This window comes from Leuresthes tenuis, unplaced genomic scaffold (genome assembly GCF_036924035.1).
Source record: "Leuresthes tenuis unplaced genomic scaffold, fLeuTen1.0.hap1 SCAF_6, whole genome shotgun sequence".
NCBI lineage: Eukaryota > Metazoa > Chordata > Actinopteri > Atheriniformes > Atherinopsidae > Leuresthes > Leuresthes tenuis.
Genome location: NW_027325360.1, coordinates 33,995,562 through 34,023,366, shown reverse-complemented (window position 1 = coordinate 34,023,366; position 27,805 = coordinate 33,995,562). Strand labels below are relative to the sequence as shown.

Here is a 27,805-nt window from a genome sequence, read left to right as displayed (position 1 = left end):
GCGCTGTACAAAAGGAAGCCCAGTCCTGAAGTATCAGCACCTGGGAATCAAGGTGACGAGGATCAGGTGTGCAGGTAGTCACGTGTCCTCAGCAGGTGTGACACCTGCAGTCTGAGAGCGAAGTGCTCTGTTGGGAAAATATTGATCTATGAGATATCATCCCTCCGCTCCAACCTCTGTGTCTAACTATAGAGGAGGTTGGAGCTGAGCTCAGGAGACTTCAGTCAGGGAGGGCTGAGGTGCAGATGGAGTCTGTCCAAAGCTTCTGGGGGACTGTGCTGGTCAACTAGCAGTCCCTCTTCAGAACTCTTCAATATGAGCCTTCAGATGGAAAAAGTCCTGGTGCTGTGGAAAACTTCTTGTCTCATACCGGTGCCCAAATTAGGGAAACCGGTGGAGCTGAATGACTACAGACCGGTGGCTTTGACATCTCATATCATGAAGACCTTGGAGAGACTCCTTGTTTGTCGCATGAGACTGCAGGTTGCTGAGGATCTTGACTCACTCCAGTTTGCCCACCAGAAACACAGGAGTGGAAGACGCGATTCTGTACATGCTGCATCGGGCATATGCTCATCTGGATGTGCCTGGTTCATATGTGAGAATCATGTTCTTTGACTTCTCCAATGCCTTCAACACCATAAGGCCTCCCATACTGAAAGACAAGCTTCTAGGTATGGGTGTGGCACCCTCCCTGACATCGTGTATTATAGACTATCTGACTGCCAGACCACAGTATGTCAGGATGGGGAGATGTGTTTCTGGAAGACTGGAATACAGTATTGGGGCTCCGCAGGGTACTGTTTTGGCTCCTTTTCTTTTCACCCTGTACACATCAGACTTCAGGTACAACTCAGAGTCCTGCCACATACAGAAGTATTTTGATGATACAGCTGTTGCAGCTGATGACACCCAGTAACATGGTTGTGTAGCTGTTGTGTGCGCGTTGGACAGGAGAAGGAGTACAGGGACCTTGTGGAGTCCTTGAACACTACCAAGACCAAATAGCTGGTGGTGGACTTCAGGAGATCTAAAACTCCATACCAGTCAGTCTGCTTTGATGGAGGGGAGATAGAGACTGTTCAGACCTGCAAATACCTAGGGGTGTTGCTGGATAATAAACTGGAGTGGTCTGCCAACATAGAAGCAGTGTACAGGAGAGGCCAGAGTCGTCTCTTGTTCCTGAGGCGGCTCAGGTCCTTCAACGTCTGCAGTGACATGATGAGTATGTTTTATCACACTATCACTGAGAGTGCACTGTTCTATGTTGTTGTCTGCTGGGGGAGTTGCACTACAGACAAATACTGTAGGTGCCTGGACAAACTGGTGAAAAAGGCTGGTTCTGTAGAGGGTAGAATACTACACCCTCTCAGTTTTTTTAGACATTTTTTAGCTACTTGATTTATTCCCCCAATAAGGGATGCATAAAGTATTTTTCTATTCTATTCTATTCTATTCTATTCTATTCTATTTTATGAAGAATTTTGAATTCTCCTCTGGATTTGACATGGAGCTAAAACTGGAGAAATATGATCTCACCTGCTAATTCTATAATTCTGGCTGCAGCATTTTGGATCAGCTGGAGGCTTTTCAGAGAATATGTGGGACAGCCCAATAATAAGGAATTACAGTAGTCCAATCATGAAGTAACAAATGCATGAACTAGTTTCTCTGCATCACCCTGAGACAGGATGTTCCTGATTTTGGCAATATTAAGAAGGTGAAAGAAGGCAGTCCTAGTAACCAGTTTTATACGTGAGTCAAAGATTCTAGTCAAATATAATTCTAAGGTTCCTCACTATTGTACTGGAAGTCAAGGAAAAGTCATCTAGAATAACTATATAACTTGACAGTGTCTTCCTGAAGTGCTCAGGTCCAAAGACAAGAACTTCAATTGTGTCTGAAATAGGAGACCAAAAATTCTGAGTCATCCAGGTCTTTTTGTCTTTAAGACATGCTTGTAGACTAACCAACTGACTGGTTTACTCTGGTTTTCGTAAGTATGGCTGAGTGTTATCAGGGTTGCAATAGAAATTTCCCCTTGCTGTCTTATAATTATACCTAATAGAAGCATGTATAAAGTGAAAAATCAGTCCAAGCACAGAACGTTGCAGAACTCCATGATACTCTAATGAGTGAGGAAAATTATTTGCTTACAAGAACAAACTGGAATCTATCAGATTAATAGATTTAAACCAGCCTAATGCAGTTCTTTTAATGTCAATAAAGTATCTGAGCCTCTGTAATAGAATGCTGTGCAGCACGAGGATTCAAGAAAACAAGCACAGACACAAGTATGTTGTCAGAGGCCAAGAGATCATTGGTAAGTTTCATTAGTTCTGTTATAATGTGCTCTGAATCCTGATTTAAGGGATACTGGATATAGGTAGATAATTAGCTAAAAGTATTGTGTCAAGAGTAAGATTTTTGAGTAAAAGTTCAGTTGCAGAAAATGTAAAAGTCTGTGGTACACAGCCTGTCAACAAAGGCTGAATGATGAAATCCAATATCGAAGTGTTGATCAAGGGAAAAAACTTCTAATGTGATCTACATGCAAAAAAGGAGCAATATTGCCCTTTTTGAATTTTCACAAATAGTATAAATGTTTCACAAATCACAAAGTATATTCTAAATAATTTGTACCCTCTATGGAATAAGTCAGTCCAGAATTGGTCAGTCTTACTATTGTGGTTTGCATGCAGGATGTAGTGCAGAATGATCTACATGTGAAAACAAAGCAGTCAAATTACACTTTTCTGCATTTTCTCAAATCAAATAAAGGTTTAACAAATCACAAACAAGTTATTAATTAAACAACACTCTGTAGAATAATTCAGTCTACATTTGACCAGTCTTACTACAGTGGTTTTCATACAGTACCTAGTCAAATGTATTCTGCATGTGGAAAGTGCCCTTTTCTGCATATTCACAAATGAAATCGGAAGATGCATATTGGAACCAAACTTAAGAATCACATAGACAAGTATGTTTTTTGCACATGACAAATATATTATATTGATAATCAAGAGAAATATAATACTACTGATCGCAAACCTTTCATAATATGGATGTAAACAAATGTTTTCATATCATTATCATACCAAACTCATTTTCAAGATTTTACAGTTCTGGTATCATGCTATCGAAGTCCTCGTGTTTACGATATTTCCGACAGGCATATGAATGCATCATGGGTCAATGTTATTGCTTGTGAAAGGAATCACAACTAAACTGGAGCAAATTTAGAACATTTTTTTATATAATATTAGCAAAAAATTATATTATTATTGGAATATTGGTCGATAGTTATACGATAGTAGAATTGGAGAGTGTTTTAAACATGAAGAGACCCCCCAAATTATTTCATCAACACTGGGCTATTTGCCGTTAGAGCACTGACTGCTATGCGCCCGTAGTGGATTTGGCAGGTTGTATATTTGACTTTGAAAGGTAATAAAATGCAGGTTACTTTTCATTTTCTCTGACCTGCTTTGAAATACTTTGTGCAGTGACGGTATTAAAATGATATTTCTGCTGTACAAGTGCCTAACTTGTTATATGTTGGTATTTATAGGCCTCGAGCCATTCCTCGGTTCAAAATTAGGATGTGAATCCGGCAAGAAATTAACTCGAGGCCGTGAGTTAGTGTAGCGGCTGCTACAGAGGGCTACATCACACTTTTCCCTCTTGCAGAAACATAACTCTCTTATGTTGTTATTGATTGCTACGCCATGTACAAGTTATTATTAAGTGAATGAGCTTTTTAAAATGGGCATTCGTTCTACGTTGAGTTAACAGGTTAGCCTGTTGATAGCTACTTGGTGGCGTCTGTATCTGATATTTAGCTCGTTGTGCTATGCTAACCATCGGCTTATGTTATCGTGTGTTACTCAGCGCTGGGCTGGCACTTTATGTCAGTGTGGAAAAGTAAGACGAATAGGGGCGAAACTGTAGTTTTGTTTTCTGCCCCTCCCAGCCAGGATCACATGCTAATGTTAAACTGTAGTAATATCACTACCGTACCTGCAGCTTCCATCTAGCTCTCCTCTCACTATTCTTTCAGGGCTTAATAACAGAAATGCACCCATCATCTCGGCAAGATTATGTTTCTATAAACCTTGCTGGACAAGGGAGTGGGAGTTACAATAATAATAAGCAGTGGAGGAGGCAGTCATTCTGGAGGGTAAGTTGGTTGCCTATATGAGCTGGAAAAGCAGTTCCCCTCTTGACTGGTTTGCCAACATGTGTCCCACTTTTCCCAGTGCTGGCATAGATGCTGTTACTTTCCTTTTCAGTGAACAATGCTTGCTCCTGTTGTTTGCTGCAACTGCTCATGTGACAAAAATGAAATATTTAATTTATTTACAGACTCTTTAACAGCTATTTCATCTCTAGAATTCCATGGTTTTGCCTGAAGTGTATTAGTTAATTTGATGACCTACATTGCTGAATTTTTACGACATGGAATCATGGCGTTGTCCCTGAGTTAGATGTGAATGGAGAAAAGGGGTACAGTCAATACCCCAAAATCAGCCTTTTTAGCTAGATTGCGCAGTGTGATCAGCGTCAGTGACGGTGATAACCAGCCCTGGTGTTGATATGCAGTTTACAGCATAAGCAGAATATTTAACTGTTAACTGTTTTCACAGTGTTGAGGCCAAGTGGAAATAACTTGAGATTTTTCACACCTTGGTTAAGCAATATGCAATTAGAGCATTCAGTGTATTGTTGTCCTGTTGAACACTTTGCAGCAGCTGAAGACCACAAAATCCAGTGAAATCAAGTGAGACTTTACAGTTGAGTTGCTCGTTTGGTCCAGAGGAAAGCTGCAAATGCTGAACCATTAAATATTTTGGATCAAAGTTGATGTTGTTCTACATTTTTGTCTATTCTGTGTGCTTCCAGAAATGGAAGCAGCTGTCCAGGCTGCAGCGAAGCATCATCCTCTTCATCCTTGTTCTCCTTTTCATTTGTGGACTTGCTTCCTCTCCCACTGTTACTGAACACCTTAAAGGTAGGGCAGCTTGTACATTAACATTTCTCACCATATCCTATGCACATAAATCGCTGGTAGACTGTCAATGATTTCAGGGAGATGGAGTTGTATGCTGAGTTTGTCTTGGGGTTTTTTTGTGGCTGGCCATGCTTGAATTGTGTTATACTGAAGTACTACATCTGTGCTGAGGCAGGCCTTACAGAAAGGGAGCAAGACTCAGGCAGAAGCAGCATCCTGAGACCCTTCAGTTCTCATGTGCTCCCTGATCCTGTTAAACAGTGGCACCAGCTGCTGTCAGAGCAGCCGTCTGAGGTTTGTATATCTAGTTTGGATTATCCAACTGCAATATTTAGCACACCATCATGTGGTTTTAGTGTCACAGAAAAGTACCACATTTCAACTGAGCTCTGAAGTGGTAATAATACATTTTGACTAAATTAATTTGGGTGTTATAACCTAGTCTGTTTATTGGCAACAAACCACTTTTTTGGCACCAGAAACCAACAAATAAAAGAATTCTTATTCTTAAATACAGTTCCAGAGTTTAGTACGGTATCTGCCATATGTTAATAATTGATTTTTCTGTCATTTTCAATATTCTTTTCCATTATCCATTATTTTGATTTCACACATGAAAGTGTAAATGGTGTGTAAACCTTCTCTACGTTCTACTTTTGCATTTACAATGTGGTTCTCATTCACCCATTCCCACAAATACTCATTTGGTGCTTTTTGATATGCAGTATAATAGCACCCTTAATGATGCAGCTCTTTTTTCCTCTACAGTCGCACAGATAAACATAATGGGGGAAATGTGGTGGTTCCGTGTCTTGTATTGCCTTGAACTGGGATCAGACCGTCAGTTTTAGACTCAAAGACGAGCACTCTACACAACTGAGCTGCTCTACACTCAGCTGATATGACATGACACAAATGAGCTGTTATTGAAATGTAGCTTTTCAACTTTGATTTTATGTAGTTTACCACAAAGAAATTGCAATAACTGTTAAGAACTTGCTGAGGGAGTTCTGGCCTCTTCTTGGCTAATTCCTTACAGGTAATAGGTGTTGAGATAAATAAATGATGTAATGAAATACAGTAAATATTTGTGAGATAACAGATCATTAAACACAAAAGTCCCAAGTAGGCCCTCAGAACTTAAATGAAACCTTTAACAAACAGCCACCATCAACCAATGCTTTCATGACTTAAACATGCAGTGTAGATTTCTTAAAGCAATACATGTCATCTAAACTTTTGCTGTTTGTATGTAGATTCAAGTTGTCTTGTATTCTAATTTTAATCATGGTATAACATTAATTAGTATTGTTGCCATGCAGAAAATGTGTTAACAGAGCAATTGGTCTCTCTAAAGCCTTTCAAACTGACACTTAGTTTAGGTGAAGATAGAGCTTATAGGTAAATTAGAGGGCATAATAATCTATCCTTACCTATAAGGATCTATCCTTACCTCTATATATAATCTTACCTATAATCTATTGGTCTGATTTTTTTTTTTTTCAACACAGTTGCTTCTATGAATAAAGAGATATTGTAAATGGTTTCTTGCTTGTGTTACCATTCACCACAGAGGAAATTGTCCAACAAGAGAGGACCCCCTGTCCTTCAGAATGGTGTTGAGAAGAAAGGAAATACCTCAGATACTGCGGTTAAAGATGAGGGAGCTGACAACAAGAGGGAAGGAGAAGAGTGGAGAGTCATCAGGTAAGACATGAAGTGTGTCAGGTTCTTAACTCCCAGTCTGGAAATGGCAGAATGGAAAGCGTAAACCTTTCGGGGTTTAAGTTTTGTAATTTTGATTTGATGTAGCTATTTTGCTTTTTACTGCTATTTATTAGGGATGTACTTTTTAAGTTGAAATAGTATTCTAAATCATTGTCTTTATTTGACTATATGCACACAAACACTTAGAAAAGAGCGAGAACTATTCACTCTTTTCACCAACCTTGTATATTTTGCTATGGGGTTTATACTTCGATTATAGACTGGTTGGGTGTCATCACAGACGTGTGTGCAGTTAGGGTGCAGCAAAGCAGCCTGTTTGCTTGGCAGAGTTGAGCACCTAAGTAGCTGCTAAACGTTACTAGTTGCCTAAAAAGATGGATGAAAAGACTCCACAGTGCTCCTCAGTGTCTCAGAATGCCTAACTCTGATCCCATGTCATGAGGCTCATCTACTAGAACTACATAAAGAGCATGAATATATGTGGAATGGTTCACAACAACAGTTTAATTTTGTTTTTGTACGAACACAAGTACCCAATGGCATTGTTTATGTTGTATATCAGATTATGCAATTACTCTCTTAGAAATATGACAACAATCTCGGTCTGAGTTAGGGTTATTGGCTGGAAAACTGTATTCATTGTTAGCTTATGTTACTAAATCTGTCATCATGGACTGCTTCAATAGTCTGCATAGTGAACAAAAATGAATGTTAAACCAAATGATATTGCAGCACTTTTTCTGCCTGTGAGTGATTGCTTTGAGCTCTTCTGTACAGTGGTATCATGGCTGTTAAATGTTGCAGGTAGTAAAGCATAGCTTCACATGGACATTATTACATATTGAGCTCAGTGAAACTACCATGTTACTGATGTTGTCAGATGAGACTTGAAACACAACCTGTAAAAAATCAGGTGAGATCATTCAGACAAATCGTCCATATTTAAAAATGAACTACAGAATAGCATTTTATGTTTTCAATTGTTAAGTTAAAAGAAATTTTCAAACAGTTCAATTCAATTCAATTTTATTTATATAGCGCCAGATTACAACAATTGTCATCTCAAGGCACTTAAGTAATATAGTCCAATTCAAGCCAATTGGAATTCAATTCATTGTAATCATAATCCAATTAATTCATATAGAGCCAATTCAAAAAAATAATATCCTAGCTAAGGAAACCAACAGATTGCACCGAAACTTGTCTTCAGTCCAATCTCCCGTCCTGAGCGTGCCTGTGGCGACTGTGGAAAGGAACGACTCCCTTTTAACAGGAAGAAACCTGAAGACTCAGGAAGGGTGGCCATCCGCCTCGACCAGCTGGGGTTTGAGAAGACAGAAAAGAGGGGGGAAAAACACCATAACGCCATTCAAAGGATATCTGTTGGAACAGGGAAACATACGTTAATAACCACAATAATGTCACATGTACATAATATCATTTGAGAAATTAAACGGGGAAAAAGAGAGAAATTAATAAAATGCTTTGGTAAAAATACTTAAATACACTGCACTTATATTCTGTATATCAGAGAGTATGTAATATACCAAAAAAAATAAAGAAACTGACAGTTACTAAAAAAATCTGAGTTACCTCATCTCTAATTTCCATCAGGGCCATGATAGAGAAGCAAAGTGAGGAAAGGTGTGACAGATGAGGTCCCCCAGCAGTCCCCCAGTCCCCCAGCAGTCTAAGCCTATAGCAGCTTAACTATGGGATGTTTCAGGATTACCTGAGCCATCCCTAACTGTAAGCTTTATCGAAAAGGAAAGTTTTAAGCCTAATCTTAAAAGTGGAAAGGGTGTCTGCTTCCCGGACATTTACTGGCAGCTTATTCCACAAGAGAGGGGCCTGATAACTGAAGGCTCTACCTCCCATTCTACTTTTAGAAACTCTGGGAACAACAACTAAACCTGCAGTTTGGGAGCAAAGTGCTCTGTTAGGAAAATATCTTACAATGAGATCTTTAAGATATGATGCAGCTCGGTCATTAAGAGCTTTATATGTGAGGGGAAGAATCTTAAATTCTATTCTGAATTTAACAGGGAGCCAATGAAGAGAAGCTAAAACTGGAGAAACATGATCTCTCCTGTTAGTTCTCATCAGAACTCTGGCTGCAGCATTTTGGATCAGCTGGAGGCTTTTCAGAGAATATGTGGGACAGCCCAATAATAAGGAATTACAGTAGTCCAATCTTGAAGTAACAAATGCATGAACTAGTTTCTCTGCATCACCCTGAGACAGGATGTTCCTGATTTTAGCAATATTACGAAGGTGAAAGAAGGCAGTCCTAGAAACCAGCTTTATATGTGCGTCAAATGATAAATTCTGGTCAAAAATAACTCCAAGGTTCCTCACTGTAGAACTAGAAGCCAAGGAAATACCATCTAGAGTAACTATATAACTAGACAATTTCTCCCTGAAGCGCTCAGGTCCAAAGAGAACAACTTCAGTTTTGTCTGAATTTAAAAGCAGAGAGTTCTGAGTCATCCAGGTCTTTATGTCTTTAAGACAGGCTTGTAGTCTGACCAACCTATTGGTTTCATCTGGTTTCATAGATAAGTACAGCTGAGTATCATCAGCATAACAATGGAAATTTATGCCATGCTGTCTGATAATGTTACCTAATGGAAGCATGTATAAAGTAAAAAGAATCGGTCCAAGCACAGAACCCTGAGGAACTCCATGACTTACTCCAATGTGTGAGGAAGATTCTTCATTTACAAGAACAAACTGGAATCTATCAGATAAATATGACTTAAACCAGCCTAATGCAGTTCCTTTAATCCCAATAACATGTTCAAGTCTCTGTAACAGAATGCTGTGATCGATCGTATCAAATGCAGCACTGAGATCCAACAGGACAAGCACAGAAACAAGTCCGCTATCAGAAGCTAACAGGAGATCATTGGTAACTTTCACCAGTGCTGTTTCTGTGCTATGATGCACTCTGAATCCTGACTGAAACTCTTCAAACAGATTATCTCTATGAAAATTATCACAAAGTTGAACTGCAACTGTTTTTTCAAGAACTTTAGACAAAAAAGGGAGATTGGATATAGGTCGATAATTAGCCAACACTTCTGAATCAAGAGTAGGTTTTTTAAGTAAAGGTTTAATTACAGCAACCTTAAAAGTCTGAGGTACATATCCTATCAACAAAGACCGATTGATCAAATCCAATATGGAAGTGTCAATTAAGGGGAAAACCTCCTTGAACAGTCTGGTTGGGATTGGGTCTAAAATACAAGTTGATGGTTTAGAAGAGACTATTGCTGTTGTTAGCTCAGAAAGATCAACTGGACAGAAGCCGTCTGAATACAATTCAGGTTCGAAAGATACTTCTAAAGCTGCTCTACTTGATGATACATCAGTGATAATAATGGGAAGGATTCCATTAATCTTCTCTCTGATAGAAACAATTTTATTGATGAAGAATCTCATGAAATCATCACTGCTGAGAGTTGAAGGAATACATGGCTCAACAGAGCTCGGACTCTTTGTCAGCCTGGCAACAGTGCTGAAAAGAAACCTGGGATTATTCTTATTCTCTTCTATCAATAATGAATAATAAGCAGTTGTAGCTTTACGAAGTGCTTTCTTATACGTTATTAAACTATCTTTCCAGACTAATTGAAACTCTTCTAAATTAGAGGAACGCCACTGTCTCTCCACCTTTCTTGCAGTCTGCTTTAACGCACACAGCTGTGAATTATACCAAGGAGCCAACCTCTTCTGACTGATTACCTTCCTTTTCAGAGGGGCAACATTGAAGCTATAGTGCTGTCAACTAGAGAGTCAAGTTCTACTGGAGTAAAATTTAGGCAGCCGTCCTCTGTCATATCAGCACATGGCAGTGAAGAAAAGGATGATGAAATCAACTCTTTAAATCTGGTTACAGCATTCTCTGACAGACACCTTCTATATGTAAAATTCTTCTCAGAAGCTGTATAGTCAAGTAATGTAAATTCAAAAGTTATTAAAAAATGGTCAGACAAGACAAGGTTATGAGGGAACACTGTTAACTGTTCACTCTCAATGCCATAAGTCAGCACAAGGTCAAGGGTATGATTAAGGCAGTGAGTAGGTCTGTGAACACTTTGAGAAAATCCAATAGAGTCTAATATAGAATTAAAGTTAATATTTAGGCTGTCATTTTCAACATCTACATGAATATTAAAGTCACCCACTACAATGACTTTATCTGTACTCAGCACTAACTGGGATAAAAACTCTGAGAATTCAGACAGAAACTCAGAATAAGGGCCAGGTGGACGATACACAACAACAAACACAAGAGGTTTTTGTGATTTCCACTTTGGGTGGGAAAAACTGAGAATCAGAGATTCAAAAGAGCTAAAACTAATCTTGGGTCTAGGACTGATGAGTAACCCTGATCTGAAGATAGCTGCCACTCCTCCTCCTCTGCCTGTGGTTGGAGGAATGTGAACATTTAAATAGTCAGAGGGAGTTGATTCATTAATGCTAACATGATCCTCCTGCTGCAGCCAGGTTTCTGTAAAACAAAAATATCAATATGATGATCACAAATCAAATCATTCACTAACAGAGACTTCGAAGGGAGAGATCTAATATTCAGCAAACCACATTTAATAGTTTGATGTTTTTGTTCAGTTAAAGTTTTTGTTTTAAATTTTTTTTGCACAAGAGGATTTGCTCCTTTTGTGTTTTTTGATTGAGGGGGGGGCAGCATCAGGTGGGAAGCCGCAGAGAAGTGTGTAAGACTACAACTCTGCATCCTGGTCTCAACCCTGGGTTGTCATGTTTTTGGATGACTAATAAATTCGTCCATATTTCTAGAAATGAGAAGAGCTCCTTCCAAAGTGGGATGGATGCCTTCTCTCCTCATCAGACCAGGTTTTCTCCAGAAAGATTGCCAATTATCTATGTAGCCCACGTTGTTTGCTGGACACCATCTAGACAACCAGCGGTTGAAGGAGGAGATGCGACTAAACATGTCATCACTGGTCAGATTTGGCAGGGGTCCAGAGAAAACTACGGAGTCCGACATTGTTTTGGCAAAATTACACACTGATGCCACATTAATTTTAGTGACCTCCGATTGGCGTAACCGGGTGTCATTACCGCCGACGTGAATAACTATTTTTCCGTATTTACGCTTATCCTTAGCCAGCAGTTTTAAATGGGATTCTATGTCGCCCGCTCTGGCCCCTGGAATGCATTTGACTATGGTCGCTGGTGTCGCTAATGCCACGGTTCTGACTATAGAGCTACCAATTACCAGGGTTTTGTCCTCAGCGGGTGTGTCGCTGAGTGGGGAAAATCTATTTGAAACGTGGACAGGTTGATGGTGAACCGGGCTTGACTTTAGGACTATGACTCCTCTTCCTGACAGTCACCCAGCCACTCTTAAGTCCCGGCTGCTCGGGATCTGCTCGGAGACGACTAACAATTAAAATGTGCTTTGTTCTCCGATGATTTATAGCAGACTTTTGGTCTGGACGAGTTGTTTTTTGTATTTTTGACGGCGAGCCACAGAAGTTTTTATAGGCTGTGTTCTCTGCATGTTGTTCTTGTTTGTACAACTCTAGCATTACACTGGCAGCTGGTAAACGGCTTGATGCATTACTGGCCATCTCATGTTGGTAGTAAAGCTTTACTACTAGATGCCGGTTAAAGGTTTTTTTTTCACGAGCAAACACAATTTCCTGAGGGTTTAATGAAATGTTTGTTACATGCTTTGGTCTAAATAAGACAGACAGTACAACAGATCCTTTTTCTTCCATGAATTTACACCTCCATTCAAATGGATCATTTTAGGGATGTAGAGTGACCCACTCAACTCCTCTCTGCCCCCTCTGCCTTAGGGCCAGCCTCTTCTCAGGTCTTCAGTACTAAGCTGTACTAAGCTGCAGTGGACCATATATTCCCATCCCATCCCAATAAAAAAAACTACATGTTGCAACTACACAGCTGAAAAATCCCACCCTCTCCCCTCATAGTTCCTCCAAAGCCACACCTTTACAATGTATGCACATGTACCAGGAGAGCAGGGACGTAGACGGGCTAACACCAGAAACTGCAGTTTCCTTAGTGCAGTCATCACCTAACACACAGTTTACCTACATAGCTGCACTCACTGTATAGTACTGAAATCAACTAATTCCTTGCAAAACAAACTAAATTATGACCGTTCGGGCAGAAAAACAGCACCCGTGGTGTCAGCTGTTAGGCTGTGTGGTTCACTGAGCTGTAGCTTTTGTGAAAAAAATCTTTATCCAAACTTTTTTGTAGTTGTAGCCTTTTCTGTCCAATACAGTCTACATTTTCTTGCCTGCTGTTGTTGATGCTGAACGTTTAAGTTGCTCACTACTGTGTACTCATCCAATACTGTGGTGTCTGCTTCCTGCTCTTGCTCTGTCCCTGCAGCGATCTGTAGACGCACACAGGAGTAGAAAATAAACGGAAAGAGGAGCTGGTAGGCCATCAAATAATTGCGTTTGGCCCAAATGCAATAATTGGCTGACCTTTTTACATGCCTGTGGCAGACCTAAGAGACGGATTTTTCACTGGAGTTCACTGATACATTGACAGATTTGATGAAAAGTGCATTTAGAGAGGAGCAGTGAGTGTGCCTTTAATAACCCTTGGAGCTACTATTGTAATAAGAGTCACGTGGAACTGGCGTAAGTTGTTGAAAGATGCACCACAGAAGAAAATGGCAGCTGTCTGGTAAATAATACCACTGAGAACTTGTGTTGTAAATCTGTTGTTGCATATCGGCTCCATAAACTCTGGACTTTTGAAAAGTGCTATGTAAATGAAGTTGTATTGAGTTTAGAATTTTTAAGCATCTTAAGCTTTTCACGGAAAGTACTAATAGACATTATATTGGCAAAATATTTAATTGCACCTCTTTGGTAGTCTGTTTTGTTTGCTATCCAGCCCCCTTCACCCCAATAATCACATTCCCTGATTTAATCTGTCAGGCTTTGCATTCTTTTAAAACTCTTTGAAGTTTTGTAAAATGAATTCATGAGTGAGCTTTCTTTTTCACCTGACTGTATGATTATATTACTCATTTCTTTTTGAAATCTTATGATGACTTCAAGCTGGCATAGGGCTGTGATTGATACTGAGCAGGCCACAGAAGGCCGGAAGGATTGGGAAAATAAGGATTCACCTGCCAACATCTCAGATGATTCTGGTATCTGCTCTTTAATTCACCACTTCCTGTCTGTGTTGGTTCTGGATTGTTTTAAATTTTATTCCAATTTAATTACGCTAATATTATTCTATATAATAGTGATAATAATGACAATAATAACAAAAGTATGAATGTGATGTCTGTAGCCATGAAATGTAATGAGTGTAATCATGAAATAAATAAACAGAATATTTCAGTCTGCTGAAATCAGTCACTTGATATCAGAGTTCCTCTGTACACGGTGATAAACAAGCATCTTGTATGTTCCAGAAGCTAGCCGGCAGGAGGCAGTGCGGGAAGCTTTCAGACATGCTTGGAAGGGTTATAAAGATTATGCTTGGGGCCACGACGAGCTGAGGCCAATCTCCAAGTCCTACAGTGAGTGGTTTGGTCTGGGTCTGACACTCATCGATGCCCTGGATACCATGTGGATTCTTGGACTTAAGCAAGGTATGGGGATTTTTATGCAGTGCATTGTGAACATCTGCACCTTGGCTACATCATGACTTAGACCAAGAATTTCTGTTTTATGTTTTAAAAAATGTACTGGAAGTAATTGGTTTTGAATATTCTAACTATTATGAAATTCATGTTGCTCATTTCAGAATTTGAAGAAGCAAAGACATGGGTGGCCACAAAGCTTACATTCAACAAAAATGTAGATGTCAATTTGTTTGAAAGCACAATCCGCATCCTGGGAGGCCTGCTGAGCACCTACCATCTGACTGGAAACACTCTCTTCCTGGACAAAGCTGTGAGTCTCCACTTGTCTATTCATTTCGTGTTGGGGGAACTTGCCAGTGCAGAAAGTGGCGCTCTCTCCATGTCTTTAACTTTTAATAAATGTATAAATTGAGCTGCCCCCTACGGGTACTTTTAACTTCTGTCTCTGAGTTCACAGACCTCTTATTAGTGTACAGAAATTGTGAATAACAAAATTTCTAGCACCTTTGTGTTTGAAAAGTTTTTGAACTTCATTGTCCTGTGAGGACTAAATTATCTAGTCACTTCTTGTAAGGAATAGCTGTCATTAGGAATTGCCAGTTGATTATAATCCAAGAGTTTATGCGTTGTCAGACCGTATAATAATGTCACAGGAACTCAAAGCTACCGGCTGATGTTACTAAATGAAGTTGATTTATTCCCACAAAGCTGCTGAAAGCTGGAAAATAAAACAAAAACTTATTTAAAGATTTAACTTATGATTTAAAAGTCTTATTTAAAAATTCTCCAAGTACAACTTTAGGATACACAAGCCGAATCTTTTAAATGTGGCCCTCACCATACTTTTACTGTAAATCTGCAGTTATGTGCACAAGATCAAATGGTCCAAACCATAAATAGATATTCCTAAATGGCAACAAAATGCTTTCAGAAAGTATCTGTTCAAATGCCACCCAGATGTCAAAATAGAAACAAATGGTCAACATTAGGATCACAACTCGTCAAAATAAGGTTGTAGATTACTAACCTTTGATCCTCTGACTGCTCTAATAAAAGCCCACCTTTCATATATTTTCTTCCTTCCTTTTTTTTTTTTTGAAATTCTCTTTTTATTTAGAATATTGCATATTTCCATCACATACATTAATTACAACTTTAGTTTGTTTGACATAGGAAAGGATGGATGTAGAAAGTTTGGGTGATTTTGTTCATACTGCCTTTCTGGAGTTTTCTTTTATGGACATAAATTACTGCAGGTGGGAACAATGGCAAAAGAAAAGAAAAGAACAAAACCGGGGAGCACACATCACATTTAAAAAAAACAAACAAAAAAACGAGGGTAGGTTCACGCAAAGCACAAGTATAGTCCAATAAAATCACATCTGATTGGCTTTACATACTCGGTACACTTGGTCCATGTCTTAGAAAAATGTTCTTTCTCAACTTAAAGGGAAAAATAAATCTTCTCCATAACATAAATCTCATACATAATTTCCATCCATTCATCAATGGTGGGAGGTTCCACTTTAAACATTTCTACGTAACACATTTCTTACTAACTGCCAACAGTAGAGCAAGCAGTTTTATGTCTTTTATGTTCCACGTTTCAAACAATATATTGCCCAAAAAACTAGCTTCATATTTTAGGGGAGTTTACACATTAAATACATTTTTAATACGTTTGTGGCATCTGGCACACAGGGGTGGCATCTCTCAGTAAGACCATTGTTTGGCAGTCCCAAAAAATATGAAAGTGGTTGGCCCCATTAGCTCCACAGAGCTTCCAACAAGTGTCTCCGCTGCCTTGGTGTCGTTTTTGTACGGGTGTATTTTTCCAGCAGAACTCCCGCCATGTATTTGACCCGGTTGAGAACCATTGTAGTTGACATATTTTCTCCCAGCTCTCCGTTGTGATCTTTACCCTTATTTCCTTTTCCCATTTCCTCTAATGTATTCTGTATTCTCTTGTTTGGATAGTTGTATGACATTATATAATTTGGAGATGATTTTATTGCATGTTCTGGATTTAGTTAATGATAAAAATACCTCCATGAACCCTGACTCATCTTTTCCTAACGCCTCTTTAATATTTTTGTTAAAATGATGTCTCACTTGCAGGTACCTAACAAAAAAAATTTAAAAAATCATCTCTCCCCATCCTGATTGATTCTATCCGGTAGCTTAAACTTAAAAAGTAAGAAAATATACAATCTTGTGAAGTCCCTAGGTAATGAGAATTAAAATATTTAATGGACTCAGCATCCCAATTCCAGTTGTACATGGTTTTAATTGAAGCTTGAGGTTAATAATTAAATGGTAATACTTGAGTTTTGTTAATACTAATTTAATAACCAGAAATTAGACCAAATTCCTTTGGAAGTGTCTGAGTAGGTCTTGTTATGCTTATCAATAAATCGTCTGCAAATAGGGCCAGTTTTTGCTCCCCGGATGTCATTGTTACCCCCTTTATATCAGTCCTCTGCCTAATTAGTTGACTCATGGGTTCTATAAACAAGGCGAAGAGGAGCAGCGACGCACAACACCCTTGTCTCGTTCCTTTTTCCAGAATGAATGAATTTGTTAAAGGGGAACTCCGGTATTTTTAAACCTAGACCTTATTTCTGGCATGAAATATGTTCATCTACTCACCGAGAACAGTTTGGCGAAAGTCGGCGTCCTTCAGAAGATATTTAGATTCCTCGAGATCAGTCTTTATTTCACCAATACTTTAAGAAGAATGAATGAATGAACGTGTACTATAGCTCTGTTAGCTCATAGCTGCTGTTATGTGGCTACTTGCGGCTATAGGAGAGCTAACGGAGGGATTTCTACACAGGCACTCTACTGGGACCACTTCATCCACACGCCCCCCCTGCAGCACAATTTAATTACTCCTTTCTCTGTGACAGTCGGCTAACTTCACACAGAGTTTGCAACATCGCAGGATATTCATCAGATTTTGACAACGTGAACGGCGACTTTGAGTAAGATGGACGTTCTTACCGGAGTGAATGAGAAAACCAGGCTTTTGTTCCTCCCGTCAAACTTACAACAAAACAAAGAATATGCTCTGCAGGAGGATCGCTGTACTGCAGGCTCAAGGATTCTGTGGATCAAGGCGCTAGAGTGAGGCTCATGAAAGGAAACAACATACTGGCACAAGATAAGGGAGACGCAGACTATTTGAGCACATGAGGAACCAAGGGGAACAGGTGGAAGCACTTTGGGAATCAGGGAAGACAATCAGACACAGGAGGAAGGGCAAGGTACGTGAAACGAGAGGGAAGTTAATATTTCAAAATAAAACAGGAAATGACGAGACAAGACATGAATCAAACCTAAATCGTGACAGTTTCTTATTTCATATGTAGTCCTGTCCGCTTGTTGTTTCCTTAACCTATATGATAGAAGTTTCAGTGATTTCCCACCTGTCTCATAGTATTTTTGCTCTGTAAACAGAGGCTTTTTTAAAAATGATTTACTAATTAAAACTATTTCATTTATTAGGGGTCTAGCAGCGAAGCTGCAGAACCCTATTGTTTTAGTAGCTTTTCTTATTAGGGGTCTAGCAGCGAAGCTGCAGAACCCTATTGTTTTAGTAGCTTTTCTTATTAGGGGTCTAGCAGCGAAGCTGCAGAACCCTATTGTTTTAGTAGCTTTTCTTATTATTATTAGGGGTCTAGCAGCGAAGCTGCAGAACCCTATTGTTTTACTAGCTTTTCCTATTATTATTATTATTATTATTGATCTACTTTCCGCTGCAATTGAAGTCTATGGCAGCCCCATTAACGCAATGGTAAAAAGTTGTGAAATTTGGCACATCTAATTAGGACAGTCCCATTAGCAAATTCAACAAATTTCGTGCCCAAATTCTAAACTCTCTAGCGCCACCAACATGTCAAAGTTTGAAGCCCATTCAGCTAAATAACTTTTGACTCGTTGATCCAAATTTCAAAAACAACATATCGCTGGAATCCTTGGATCATGACAAGTCCAACGCACCCTATGACGTCATTTTCCGTCTAACTAGATTTTCCGCCATCTTGGATTTTGTTGAAAACCTTCAAAAAGTTTCACAGGTCACAAATTTTGACCAATTCTCATGAAAATTGGCACACAGTATCTTTGGACGAATCCGCACAAAGGATACGAAGCGGATTTTTCAATTTCGACTTTGTTCACCCATTACAACCAATCAAAGTTAACGGCGACAACGCCAAAAAGGACGTGAGGCCATATCTCAGCAACCGGTTGGTCTTTTGACATCAAACTTATGACACTGACTCATAACTCGATCCCTAACAGGCCCAAGAATTATAGTGATCTTTGACCTATAGGTGGCGCTATATTTAGCAAAAATGCATTTTTGCTCATAACTTTACACCTGTTTGTCCAAATATCACAAATCAGGTACCGTTGGAGTCCCTGGATATAGCCGAGGTCAATCAATCTCATGACGTCATGCGCGCCATCTTGGATTGTCCGCCATTTTGAATTATATCAAAAACCTTCAAAACGCATTACAGGTCACCCAGATTGTCTGCTTTCCACGGGACTTGACATATAGAATGTTCAGACCAAGCCTCACAAGAGCTATCATGTTAATTTTTTTATTTCGTTTCCGTTTGCCCGTAGCAGCCAATCAAACTCAGCGCTGACACGCCAAATAGGACGTGAGGCCATATCTCAGCAACGATTTAATCTTTTGACATCAAACTTATAACCCAGACTCATGACCAAGTCTGTAAGAGGCCCAAGAAGTCTGGTGCACTTCCACCCAGAGGGGGCGCTATAAGTAGAAAAACTGCATTTTGGTCATAGCTTTGGAGCCGTTGGTTCAAATTGGACAAATGAGGTACCGTTGGAATCCCTGAATGAAGACGAGTTCATCTCAAACACCAAACTTGGTCTGTGTACTCATAATGCCTTCCTGAGCAGCCGCAGGCTTACCTGCTATTCTGCTAGACCCCGCCATCGCTGCTTGCAGCTATATTTAGGGGTCTAGCAGCGAAGCTGCAGAACCCTATTGTTTTAGTAGCTTTTCTTATTATTATTATTATTATTATTCTTCTACTTTCCGCTGCAATTGAAGTCTATGGCAGCCCCATTAACGCAATGGTAAAAAGTTGTGAAATTTGGCACATCTAATTAGGACAGTCCCATTAGCAAATTCAACAAATTTCGTGCCCAAATTCTAAACTCTCTAGCGCCACCAACATGTCAAAGTTTGAAGCCCATTCAGCTAATTAACTTTTGACTCGTTGATCCAAATTTCAAAAACAACATATCGCTGGAATCCTTGGATCATGACGAGTCCAACGCACCCTATGACGTCATTTTCCGTCTAACTAGATTTTCCGCCATCTTGGATTTTGTTGAAAACCTTCAAAAAGTTTCACAGGTCACAAATTTTGACCAATTCTCATGAAAATTGGCACACAGTATCTTTGGACGAATCCGCACAAAGGATACGAAGCGGATTTTTCAATTTCGACTTTGTTCACCCATTACAACTAATCAAAGTTAACGGCGACAACGCCAAAAAGGACGTGAGGCCATATCTCAGCAACCGGTTGGTCTTTTGACATCAAACTTATGACACTGACTCATATCTCGATCCTTAACAGGCCTAAGAATTTTAGTGATCTTTGACCTATAGGTGGCGCTATATTTAGCAAAAATGCATTTTTGCTCATAACTTTACACCTGTTTGTCCAAATATCACAAATCAGGTACCGTTGGAGTCCCTGGATATAGCCGAGGTCAATCAATCTCATGACGTCATGCGCGCCATCTTGGATTGTCCGCCATTTTGAATTATATCAAAAACCTTCAAAACGCATTACAGGTCACCCAGATTGTCTGCTTTCCACGGGACTTGAGATATAGAATGTTCAGACCAAGCCTCACAAGAGCTATTATGTTGATTTTTTTATTTCGTTTCCGTTTGCCCGTAGCAGCCAATCAAATTCAGCGATGATGCGCCAAACAGGACGTGAGGCCGTATCTCAGCAACCATTTGCTCTTTTGACATCAAACTTCTAACACAGACTCATGATCAAGTCTGTAAGAGGCCCAAGAAGTCTGGTGAACGTCCACCCAGAGGGGGCGCTATAAGTAGCAAACATGCATTTTGCTCATAGCTTTGGAGCCGTTGGTTCAAATTGGACAAATGAGGTACCGTTGGAATCCCTGGATGAAGACGAGTTCATTTCAAACACCAAACTTGGTCTATGGACTCATGATGCCTTCCTGAGCAGCCGCAGGCTTACCTGCTATTCTGCTAGACCCCGCCATCGCTGCTTGCAGCTATATTTATTATTATTATTATTATTCTTCTACTTTCCGCTGCAATTGAAGTCTATGGCAGCCCCATTAACGCAATGGTAAAAAGTTGTGAAATTTGGCACATCTAATTAGGACAGTCCCATTAGCAAATTCAACAAATTTCGTGCCCAAATTCAAAACTCTCTAGCGCCACCAACATGTCAAAGTTTGAAGCCCATTCAGCTAAATAACTTTTGACTCGTTGATCCAAATTTCAAAAACAACATATCGCTGGAATCCTTGGATCATGACGAGTCCAACGCACCCTATGATGTCATTTTCCGTCTGACTAGATTTTCCGCCATCTTGGATTTTGTTGAAAACCTTCAAAAAGTTTCACAGGTCACAAATTTTGACCAATTCTCATGAAAATTGGCACACAGTATCTTTGGACGAATCCGCACAAAGGATACGAAGCGGATTTTTCAATTTCGACTTTGTTCACCCATTACAACTAATCAAAGTTAACGGCGACAACGCCAAAAAGGACGTGAGGCCATATCTCAGCAACCGGTTGGTCTTTTGACATCAAACTTAAGACACTGACTCATAACTCGATCCTTAACAGGCCTAAGAATTTTAGTGCTCTTTGACCTATAGGTGGCGCTATATTTAGCAAAAATGCATTTTTGCTCATAACTTTACACCTGTTTGTCCAAATATCACAAATCAGGTACCGTTGGAGTCCCTGGATATAGCCGAGGTCAATCAATCTCATGACGTCATGCGCGCCATCTTGGATTGTCCGCCATTTTGAATTATATCAAAAACATTCAAAACGCATTACAGGTCACCCAGATTGTCTGATTTCCACGGGACTTGACATATAGAATGTTCAGACCAAGCCTCACAAGAGCTATCATGTTGATTTTTTTATTTCGTTTCCGTTTGCCCGTAGCAGCCAATCAAATTCAGCGATGATGCGCCAAACAGGACGTGAGGCCGTATCTCAGCAACCATTTGCTCTTTTGACATCAAACTTCTAACACAGACTCATGATCAAGTCTGTAAGAGGCCCAAGAAGTCTGGTGAACGTCCACCCAGAGGGGGCGCTATAAGTAGCAAACATGCATTTTGCTCATAACTTTGGAGCCGTTGGTTCAAATTGGACAAATGAGGTACCGTTGGAATCCCTGGATGAAGACGAGTTCATCTCAAACACCAAACTTGGTCTGTGTACTCATAATGCCTTCCTGAGCAGCCGCAGGCTTACCTGCTGTTCTGCTAGACCCCGTATCGCTGCTTGCAGCTATATTTAGGGGTCTAGCAGCGAAGCTGCAGAACCCTATTGTTTTACTAGCTTTTCCTATTATTATTATTATTATTGATCTACTTTCCGCTGCAATTGAAGTCTATGGCAGCCCCATTAACGCAATGGTAAAAAGTTGTGAAATTTGGCACATCTAATTAGGACAGTCCCATTAGCAAATTCAACAAATTTCGTGCCCAAATTCAAAACTCTCTAGCGCCACCAACATGTCAAAGTTTGAAGCCCATTCAGCTAAATAACTTTTGACTCGTTGATCCAAATTTCAAAAACAACATATCGCTGGAATCCTTGGATCATGACGAGTCCAACGCACCCTATGACGTCATTTTCCGTCTGACTAGATTTTCCGCCATCTTGGATTTTGTTGAAAACCTTCAAAAAGTTTCACAGGTCACAAATTTTGACCAATTGTCATGAAAATTGGCACACAGTATCTTTGGAGGAATCCGCACAAAGGATACGAAGCGGATTTTTAAATTTCGACTTTGTTCACCCACTACACCCAATCAAAGTTAACGGCGACAACGCCAAAAAGGACGTGAGGCCATATCTCAGCAACCGGTTGGTCTTTTGACATCAAACTTATGACACTGACTTATAACTTGATCCTTAACAGGCCTAAGAATTTTAGTGATCTTTGACCTATAGGTGGCGCTATATTTAGCAAAAATGCATTTTTGCTCTTAACTTTACACCTGTTTGTCCAAATTTCACAAATCAGGTTCCGTTGGAGTCCCTGGATATAGCCGAGGTTAATCAATCTCATGACGTCATGCGCGCCATCTTGGATTGTCCGCCATTTTGAATTATATCAAAAACCTCCAAAACGCATTACAGGTCACCCAGATTGTCTGCTTTCCACGGGACTTGACATATAGAATGTTCAGACCAAGCCTCACAAGAGCTATCATGTTGATTTTTTTATTTCGTTATCGTTTGCCCGTAGCAGCCAATCAAATTCAGCGATGATGCGCCAAACAGGACGTGAGGCCGTATCTCAGCAACCATTTGCTCTTTTGACATCAAACTTCTAACACAGACTCATGACCAAGTCTTTAAGAGGCCCAAGAAGTCTGTTGCACTTCCACCCAGTGGAGGCGCTATAAGTAGACAAACTGCATTTTGCTCATAGCTTTGGAGCCGTCTGTTCAAATTGGACAAATGAGGTACCGTTGGAATCCCTGGATGAAGACGAGTTCATTTCAAACACCAAACTTGGTCTATGGACTCATGATGCCTTCCTGAGCAGCCGCAGGCTTACCTGCTGTTCTGCTAGACCCCGCCATCGCTGCTTGCAGCTATATTTATTATTCTTCTACTTTCCGCTGCAATTGAAGTCTATGGCAGCCCCATTAACGCAATGGTAAAAAGTTGTGAAATTTGGCACATCTATTTAGCACATTCCCATTAGCAAATTCAACAAATTTCGTGCCCAAATTCAAAACTCTCTAGCGCCACCAACATGTCAAAGTTTGAAGCCCATTCAGCTAAATAACTTTTGACTCGTTGATCCAAATTTCAAAAACAACATATCGCTGGAATCCTTGGATCATGACGATTCCAACGCACCCTATGACGTCATTTTCCGTCTAACTAGATTTTCCGCCATCTTGGATTTTGTTGAAAACCTTCAAAAAGTTTCACAGGTCACAAATTTTGACCAATTCTCATCAAAATTGGCACACAGTATCTTTGGACGAATCCGCACAAAGGATACGAAGCGGATTTTTCAATTTCGACTTTGTTCACCCATTACAACCAATCAAAGTTAACGGCGACAACGCCAAAAACGACGTGAGGCCATATCTCAGCAACCGGTTGGTCTTTTGACATCAAACTTATGACACTGACTCATAACTCGATCCTTAACAGGCCTAAGAATTTTAGTGATCTTTGACTTATAGGTGGCGCTATATTTAGCAAAAATGCGTTTTTGCTCATAACTTTACACCTGTTTGTCCAAATATCACAAATCCGGTACCGTTAGAGTCCCTGGATATAGCCGAGGTCAATCAATCTCATGACGTCATGCGCGCCATCTTGGATTGTCCGCCATTGTGAATTCCATCAAAATCCTTCAAAACGCATTACAGGTCACCCAGATTGTCTGATTTCCACGGGACGTGACATATAGAATCTTCAGACTGAGCCTCACATGAGCTTTCAAGTGGTATTTTTTAATTCGCTACCGTTTGCCCGTAGCAGCCAATCAAACTCAGCGATGACGCGCCAAACAGGACGTGAGGCCATATCTCAGCAACCATTTAATCTTTTGACATCAAACTTATAACACAGACTCATGACCAAGTCTTTAAGAGGCCCAAGAAGTCTGGTGAACGTCCACCCAGTGGGGGCGCTATAAGTAGAAAAACTGCATTTTGCTCATAGCTTTGGAGCCGTTGGTTCAAATTGGACAAATGAGGTACCGTTGGAATCCCTGGATGAAGACGAGTTCATTTCAAACACCAAACTTGGTCTATGGACTCATGATGCCTTCCTGAGCAGCCGCAGGCTTACCTGCTATTCTGCTAGACCCCGTATCGCTGCTTGCAGCTATATTTAGGGGTCTAGCAGCGAAGCTGCAGAACCCTATTGTTTTAGTAGTTTTTCTTATTAGGGGTCTAGCAGCGAAGCTGCAGAACCCTATTGTTTTAGTAGCTTTTCTTATTATTCTTCTACTTTCCGCCACCATTGAAGTCTATGGCAGCCCCATTAACGCAATGGTAAAAAGTTGTGAAATTTGGCCCATATCTTGAGGACAATCCCATTAGCAAATTCAACAAATTTGGAACCCAAATTCAAAACTCTCTAGCGCCACCAACATGTCAAAGTTTGAAGCCCATTCAGCTAAATAACTTTTGACTCGTTGATCCAAATTTAAAAAACAAGGTATCGTTGGAATCCTTGGATCGTGTCGAGTCCAACGCACCCTATGACGTCATTTTCCGTCTGACTAGATTTTCCGCCATCTTGGATTTTGTTGAAAACCTTCAAAAGGATTCTTCGTTCACAAATTTTAACCGATTCTCATGAAAATTAGCACAGATTATCTTTGGACAAATCCGCACAAAAGTTAGGAAGCGGATTTTTCAATTTCGACTTTGTTCACCCACAATAATCAATCAAAGTTGGCGGCGACTACGCCAAAAAGGACGTGAGGCCATATCTCAGCAACAGTTTAATCTTTTGACATCAAACTCATAACACATATTCATAACGCAATCTTGAAAAGGCCCAACAATTTTGGAAACCTTTGACCTATAGGTGGCGCTGTATTTAGCAAAAATGCATTTTTGCTCATAACTTTCGACCCCTTGGTCCAAATTTCACAAATGAGGTACCGTTGTAATCCGTAGATAGAGCGGAGGTAAACGAATTCTATGACGTCATTCGCGCCATCTTGGATTGTCCGCCATTTTGAATTATATCAAAAACCTTCAAAACGCATTACAGGTCACCCAGATTGTCTGATTTTCACGGAACTTGACATATAGAATCTTCAGAACAAGCCTCACAAGAGCTATCATGTGAAATTTTTATATTCATTTCCGTTTGCCCGTAGCAACCAATCAAATTCAGCGATGACGCGCCAAACAGGACGTGAGGCCATATCTCAGCAACCATTTAATCTTTTGACATCAAACTTCTAACACAGACTCATGACCAAGTCTGTATGAAGCCCAAGAAGTCTGGTGCACTTCCACCCAGTGGGGGCGCTATAAGTACAAAAACTGCATTTTGCTCATAGCTTTGGAGCCTTTGGTTCAAATTGGACAAATGAGATACCGTTGGAATCCCTGGATGAAGACGAGTTCATCTCAAACACCAAACTTGGTCTATGGACTCATGATGTCCTCCTGAGCAGCCGCAGGCTTGCCTGCTGTTCTGCTAGACCCCGTATCGCTGCTTGCAGCTATATTTAGGGGTCTAGCAGCGAAGCTGCAGAACCCTATTGTTTTAGTAGCTTTTCTTATTATTCTTCTACTTTCCGCCACCATTGAAGTCTATGGCAGCCCCATTAACGCAATGGTAAAAAGTTGTGAAATTTGGCCCATATCTTTAGGACAATCCCATTAGCAAATTCAACAAATTTGGAACCCAAATTCAAAACTCTCTAGCGCCACCAACATGTCAAAGTTTGAAGCCCATTCAGCTAAATAACTTTTGACTCGTTGATCCAAATTTAAAAAACAAGGTATCGTTGGAATCCTTGGATCGTGACGAGTCCAACGCACCCTATGACGTCATTTTCCGTCTGACTAGATTTTCCGCCATCTTGGATTTTGTTGAAAACCTTCAAAAGGATTCTTCGTTCACAAATTTTAACCGATTCTCATGAAAATTAGCACAGATTATCTTTGGACAAATCCGCACAAAAGTTAGGAAGCGGATTTTTCAATTTCGACTTTGTTCACCCACAATAATCAATCAAAGTTGGCGGCGACTACGCCAAAAAGGACGTGAGGCCATATCTCAGCAACAGTTTAATCTTTTGACATCAAACTCATAACACATATTCATAACGCAATCTTGAAAAGGCCCAACAATTTTGGAAACCTTTGACCTATAGGTGGCGCTGTATTTAGCAAAAATGCATTTTTGCTCATAACTTTCGACCCCTTGGTCCAAATTTCACAAATGAGGTACCGTTGTAATCCGTAGATAGAGCGGAGGTAAACGAATTCTATGACGTCATTCGCGCCATCTTGGATTGTCCGCCATTTTGAATTATATCAAAAACCTTCAAAACGCATTACAGGTCACCCAGATTGTCTGATTTTCACGGAACTTGACATATAGAATCTTCAGAACAAGCCTCACAAGAGCTATCATGTGAAATTTTTATATTCATTTCCGTTTGCCCGTAGCAACCAATCAAATTCAGCGATGACGCGCCAAACAAGACGTGAGGCCATATCTCAGCAACCATTTAATCTTTTGACATCAAACTTCTAACACAGACTCATGACCAAGTCTGTATGAAGCCCAAGAAGTCTGGTGCACTTCCACCCAGTGGGGGCGCTATAAGTACAAAAACTGCATTTTGCTCATAGCTTTGGAGCCTTTGGTTCAAATTGGACAAATGAGATACCGTTGGAATCCCTGGATGAAGACGAGTTCATCTCAAACACCAAACTTGGTCTATGGACTCATGATGTCCTCCTGAGCAGCCGCAGGCTTGCCTGCTGTTCTGCTAGACCCCGTATCGCTGCTTGCAGCTATATTTATTATTCTTCTACTTTCCGCCACCATTGAAGTCTATGGCAGCCCCATTAACGCAATGGTAAAAAGTTGTGAAATTTGGCACATCTATTTATCACATTCCCATTAGCAAATTCAACAAATTTCGTGCCCAAATTCAAAACTCTCTAGCGCCACCAACATGTCAAAGTTTCAAGCTCATTCAGCTAAATAACTTTTGACTCGTTGATCCAAATTTCAAAAACAAGGCATCGTTGGAATCCTTGGATTATGACGAGTCCAACGCACCCTATGACGTCATTTTCCGTCTGACTAGATTTTCCGCCATCTTGGATTTTGTTGAAAACCTTAAAAAATTTTCACAGGTCACAAATTTTGACCAAATCTCATGAAAATGGGCACATAGTATCTTTAGACCAATCCGCACAAAAGTTAGGAGATGGATTTTTCAATTTCGACTTTGTTATTTAGCTACATCAATTCAAAGTTGGCGGCGACTACGCCAAAAAGGACGTGAGGCCATATCTCAGCAACAGTTTAATCTTTTGACATCAAACTTATAACACATATTCATAACTCGATCCCAAACAGTTCCAAGCATTATAGTGATCTTTGACCTATAGGGGGCGCT

General features: G+C 40.1%; 1 protein-coding gene across 2 annotated transcripts in view; it reads left to right on the top strand.

Moving 5' to 3' along the window:
- Positions 1–3,239: 3,239 nt before the first annotated feature.
- man1b1b (mannosidase, alpha, class 1B, member 1b) overlaps positions 3,240–27,805 on the top strand; it is a 54,596-nt gene continuing 30,030 nt past the window's right edge. The window contains exons 1-8 of one of the 2 annotated variants that reach the window (XM_072388583.1): positions 3,240–3,450; positions 4,064–4,183; positions 4,906–5,014; positions 5,190–5,308; positions 6,588–6,721; positions 13,837–13,931; positions 14,205–14,381; positions 14,537–14,685. In XM_072388583.1, the coding sequence (XP_072244684.1) occupies positions 4,079–4,183; positions 4,906–5,014; positions 5,190–5,308; positions 6,588–6,721; positions 13,837–13,931; positions 14,205–14,381; positions 14,537–14,685 (888 nt within the window). In that variant the 5' untranslated portion in view covers positions 3,240–3,450; positions 4,064–4,078. Of the gene's footprint in view, positions 3,451–4,063; positions 4,184–4,905; positions 5,015–5,189; positions 5,309–6,587; positions 6,722–13,836; positions 13,932–14,201; positions 14,382–14,536; positions 14,686–27,805 lie in introns of both variants that reach the window. The other variant, XM_072388582.1, reaches the window with a different exon arrangement.